This window comes from Tinamus guttatus, unplaced genomic scaffold (genome assembly GCF_059628265.1).
Source record: "Tinamus guttatus ecotype Peru unplaced genomic scaffold, ASM5962826v1 Tinamus_guttatus_pri_ptg000652l, whole genome shotgun sequence".
Taxonomy (NCBI): domain Eukaryota; kingdom Metazoa; phylum Chordata; class Aves; order Tinamiformes; family Tinamidae; genus Tinamus; species Tinamus guttatus.
This window is the reverse complement of record NW_028289186.1, coordinates 1,387,289-1,391,993: the sequence shown is the minus strand read 5'-3', so window position 1 is coordinate 1,391,993 and position 4,705 is coordinate 1,387,289. Positions and strand designations below refer to the sequence as shown.

At 37.3% G+C, this 4,705-nt stretch overlaps 1 protein-coding gene across 1 annotated transcript; it reads right to left on the bottom strand.

Moving 5' to 3' along the window:
- Positions 1-248: 248 nt before the first annotated feature.
- On the bottom strand, positions 249-4,347 carry UBE2J2 (ubiquitin conjugating enzyme E2 J2). The gene is made up of 6 exons (XM_010216217.2): positions 4,217-4,347; positions 3,941-3,981; positions 2,956-3,058; positions 2,699-2,837; positions 2,336-2,416; positions 249-2,016 (listed from the first exon to the last, which is right to left on the bottom strand). The coding sequence occupies exons 1-6, from the start codon at positions 4,345-4,347 to the stop codon at positions 1,732-1,734; spliced, it is 780 nt and encodes a 259-aa protein (XP_010214519.1). The 3' UTR covers positions 249-1,731.
- Between the last annotated feature and the right edge of the window lie 358 nt (positions 4,348-4,705).

Here is a 4,705-nt window from a genome sequence, read left to right as displayed (position 1 = left end):
TCAGTAAGATCTGCTTTAAGATTTCTTTAGCACGGAGCTCTTCCTCTAGTTCTGGTAATTACTACCTATTGCAGAGAACTATTAACTTTTACTTATTTATTGATGCTATAAGCTATATGGCTCATGGGTTTACCACAGTTTGTGGGTTATTTTGTCCCTCCCCAACCCCTCTTGTACAAATCAAGATACCAAGGTAGAAGCAGAGCAATCAAACAAATCTGAAAAGGAAAAATAAAACAGCTTAAAAATTCTTAAATACATGAGGTAATATTTATTGGGCTCTTCACAACATTTAACAAAGAATATGCAGTTAAATGCAGAGCTTTTTACCCTGCCATCACCTTTTACAGTTTGTTAGATCATTAACAGTGAGTGCTTTCTTCCCCAGATGACATCACTGTTAATTATGAAAGGCACAGTAAGTTTGCCTCTGATAAGTCAAAGCATTTGGATAAAACTAATGAGGGAAAGGGAAAGAGAAGGAAATTGAATTGGAAAGTAACTTCGGAAAAAAACTACACTAGGAGTTTTAGTGTTTATCCACAATCATGTAACCTCAGGAGCAAACACTGCTATTTCAGTCATCCATCATCTGAAGGGGAACAGAGGGGAACTTAATTTAGAAGCCAAAAGCTTCGGGGAGCTTGGGTAGAATAGAAAGGTTTAGATTCTCTTTTTTCTTTTTACTAGTTTACCCAAATTTTCAAGCAAAGTAAGCAATACTAATTCTAAGCAGTTCACTTGAGCTAGTGGCACTTCAGATGAATTCAGCTGACTTTGAAGAATCTGGTCCAGTATCCAGCCTCATTTGTCCTTTTAGCTCCACAAGGGCTACTGCTTTTTCATTTACCAAAGGCCAAGAAATCCAGAGAAGCTTTTTCTGAAAACATAATTAACTTTTCATTGTTCCGTGCAGACCTATTAGACAGTGGCACCTTGTGATCAAAATAAAGTATTACAGCTTTAAAATATAACATTTCCCAAAATGGAAATTTGCAACCAAGTGAACAAATTCAAAACAATATTGAGTATCAGTACCCCCACATTACGACTGATTTAATTTTTTTTCTGGTTAATTGTTTTCTCATGGCCAACAACTGCACTTCTTGTAGCCCAAAAGACCTTCTTAAGTTATATTGTGACAATTTAGACAACACATTTAACACACATGGTGTTACTTTCCCACTGATCTAATCACTACTGACTAGATATGCAATGATGTTCATTCTATTTTATAAAAAGAAACCATCTATCTTCTGTAGTATCATTGTTCACATTAACCAGACCCTTACTGTCTCCACTTAACTCCTTTCAACCTTATACAGACTTTTTGCTAATGAACCTAAAATATGATATGCATCAAGTGTGAAATTTTAAAAATTGTTCAATCTAGTAAAAAGCCTTATTTGCTTAATATTTTCAAATTTCAAATAACAGAATGGAGAAATGCTATAAAAATCAAAGCATTAGTAATGCCAGCTTCGCATCAACAATGCTTTGACTTGTTTGAGAGCCACTACTGAGCAGTAGTGAGGACAACAGGATCTGTGAGCAGAACATCTTTTAGTTGTCTGACTAACTGAGCTTACAAACTTAACTCATGAGCCAACCAATGCTTTGTCTGCAAGTCGGTAGCACAAATATTCAACCCAGTAGCAAAGTCAGATGCCCAAAGAGTCCCACTCATTCTGCAACTACCACTATTTTGGTCTTGGATTTCTGTTATGCTCCTCATTCTTGTGCTATGCTCCTCAGTACATACTTGACTGTGTAGGCAAAGGCTGCAAAACCAACTATAACAAACAAGTTCGCCAAAGCTCCTCCTAAGAGTCCATGGTTCCGATTGGCTTGTTGGAGACCCGGATGATTAGCAGGCGCCAGCTGCACGTGCCCGTTAAGGAGGGGGATTCCGTTTTGCCCGTAGTGTGCTTCCCCATCCGGCACAACATCTGGCAAAGGGAGGGATGGAGGTCTGCTACTGAGGTCGTCTTGTGCTTTCTGTTTCTGTTTGATTTCCTACAGAGAGGAAAAAAAAAAAAAAGGAGGGGAAAAACCGCAGGAATATCTGGAGGTGAATACCGTGAAGTTCTTTTGGGTGTAAAACCTTCTCCCAGAAGGCTTTCCCAAAAGGGGAAAAGGGACAGAAAGTACATTATGAATAACAGTGCAAAGGATAATATATAAATCAAGCACCCAAGACTCCACCCAAAAAGGCCTCTTCTGTTCGGACAGAAAGAAAAATACCTCGGGAAAACCCTAACTAGTTAGCTTAGAGATCATTACAGACAAGCTGACAAACTGCCTAAGAGAATCATGCACAGATGAATTCCCTTACCTCCACCACTTCAGGGAAGAGCTCGCAGAAGACTTTATCCTTTAAATTAAATGCTAAACTTTGTGCAGCAAGTTGTCTTTTCTGTGGAGGCAAAAAGAATCATCAGCAGTAGCATATAAATGAAGTTAAGATACTCTGGTTACCTCCCACAAGGATGGTGCAAACTGCTAGCCAACTAATTTCTAATCTTGAGGATAATTTTATATCTGTGAATACCAACACTCCTAAAACCGACTTGTGTTCCCCACTATTCTAAGATTTGGGTTCTGAACTGCTGGGCCTACTCAGCAGACACTTTGAAGGAAGGAAAAGAAGGAGAAGGTTCTAAAAAATATGGTTTACTAAGAATAGTCTGGAGCTTACTGTGAACTCTGAGGTCTCTATGCTGCCCAGTGTGGGACCCTTTTCCACCATAAAACTAAGAAGGCCTGTCAAGATAGTTGAGACTGACCAAGCTGGATTCCATGTATCAGGGTGAAAATCAGTGATTGAAAGACACAACCTTAAAAAAAAAAAAAAAGACAAGCAATACATTTTAATTGTTGCTATTGAAAGGATTACAGATAACCCGTATTGCTAAAAAAGTGTTAATTGCTTAAGTGTTAGAAGAAAATCCTTACCTTGTATTACATTTAAACCTTCCATTAGGAGTAATCATATAAATACTAGGAGGTTTAAAAGGAAATTCTCTGGGGAATATTAGTTTCCCATGATAATAGCCACCTGCATTACATAAAGAGATGAATTACTTATTTTGCAAAAAGATGAATCCTAAGATATTAATAAATCGGGCCAAATAAAACTTCTTTACCTCTCCCCCTCACACTAAAAGGCTCAAATTCAAAATCTTGTGCCTCTGAAACACAGGAATGATGATCCACACCTGCAGTAGTTTTACTTTGGAGGCACTGCTCTAACATATGCAAATAATATTTCAGGTTATGATGTTTGTAACATATTTAGGGCAACATTTCCACACACACTAAGTGGAAATGAAGCTCTATGAAGAGTCTGATTTCAAAAAGAATCTTATGGGAACTTGTGGAATATGGGGCTATCAGAACTTAATGTGGCTTTTCCTTTCCTCTCTTTCTACAAATTCATAAAGACGCTATAGGTCACAGTTCAGTGACAGCATTTATAGGTTAAGTTATAAATGTCATACAGAAAACAAACAAGCCAAAAAAAAAAAAAAAAGCACACCCAACAGTAAGGAATAAAACCCAATGACTTGGGTTATCTAAAATGATCTTTGACTGTCACATGCTATGTAAAGTGAATTATCTGCAAAGATCTTTAGCAATTACTTAACAGAAAGTTGTCTTTCTTCAGTGCTTAAGAGCATCAAGGTACAAAAAATAGATTTATCCTAAACCTGTTTTCCTAAGAAATATTTTTAACACTTAAAAATTACTAATGGGCAGTGTTACCACTATCTCTTTTCAACATCTTCTTTATCATGCAAATCACAAACAACTTTGAAACTGCACTAACAGTTTCTAGAACTGCTTATAGGAGTTAAATTTTACCCACACAGTCATGCAATTTCTCAGATATGAAAATGATAAAAGTACAAGCATGTTTTTGCTACATGCTAGTTTTTACCTTCATATGGAGTCATTTCAGGTCCTCGTACAACATAGTGCCTAAAGCAAAGAAGGAAATAAATTTAAATGTTATCAAAGCCAGCACCCAGTCATTGACTTCCTTGAAAACAACAAAAAAATGGTATCACTTCAGCAAAGTATTTTCATATTCCACCTCCAAAACCAAGATTCCCATACAATCCGTAGGTGGGAGGGAGTTGGACTGAATGAGCTGGAAAATCTTGTTGTCTCCACACGTGTGTGAACAATTCCTTCTAACTCCTCTAATTCTTACCATTCAAGGATATTGGATGGGAGGGGTTCTGCACAGATATAAGGCACTGGATCTTTCTTAATTCGCAGGTAGTCTTGTTTAAGCCTCTGCGTTGCTGTCGTGGGTGCTCTTTTATTACTGTTGTTGCTCATCTAGTTTTTTAAAAAAATACATAAGTAAATGCAACTTCTATACAATCTTAACAGATGCAGTTATGCTTCAGGGAACTCAGCTCTAGATCCTGCAGATTCTACTGCACATACTCTATGCTAAATCCTCTACATTTTTAAAATATAAACACAAACGTTATCATTTTCCAGTTGTAAGAACCATGCACTGTTTTAACCAACTTTTAAGTTAAATCTGCTGCTTGCTCAGGAGCCAGTTAAACTTATGGAAAGATATCTTCAAAGCACTGTTTTTCCAGATAAAGCAAAAGCTCCTTCTAAATGGCAGTGAATACAGGAGGTTCCAGGATGCTCACAGGACAAAGCATTAGTCCTTACAGTG

Bases quoted from the DNA above. Each gene is read 5' to 3' on its own strand.
- UBE2J2 (XM_010216217.2), bottom strand. From the start codon at position 4,347: ATGAGCAACAACAGTAATAAAAGAGCACCCACGACAGCAACGCAGAGG. The intron at 3,982-4,216 runs GTAAGAATTAGA...TCTTTGCTTTAG, and splicing joins CCATCCAATATCCTTGAATG to GCACTATGTTGTACGAGGAC. The intron at 2,017-2,335 runs GTAAGGGAATTC...TCCTCTCTGTAG, and splicing joins TCTTCCCTGAAGTGGTGGAG to GAAATCAAACAGAAACAGAA.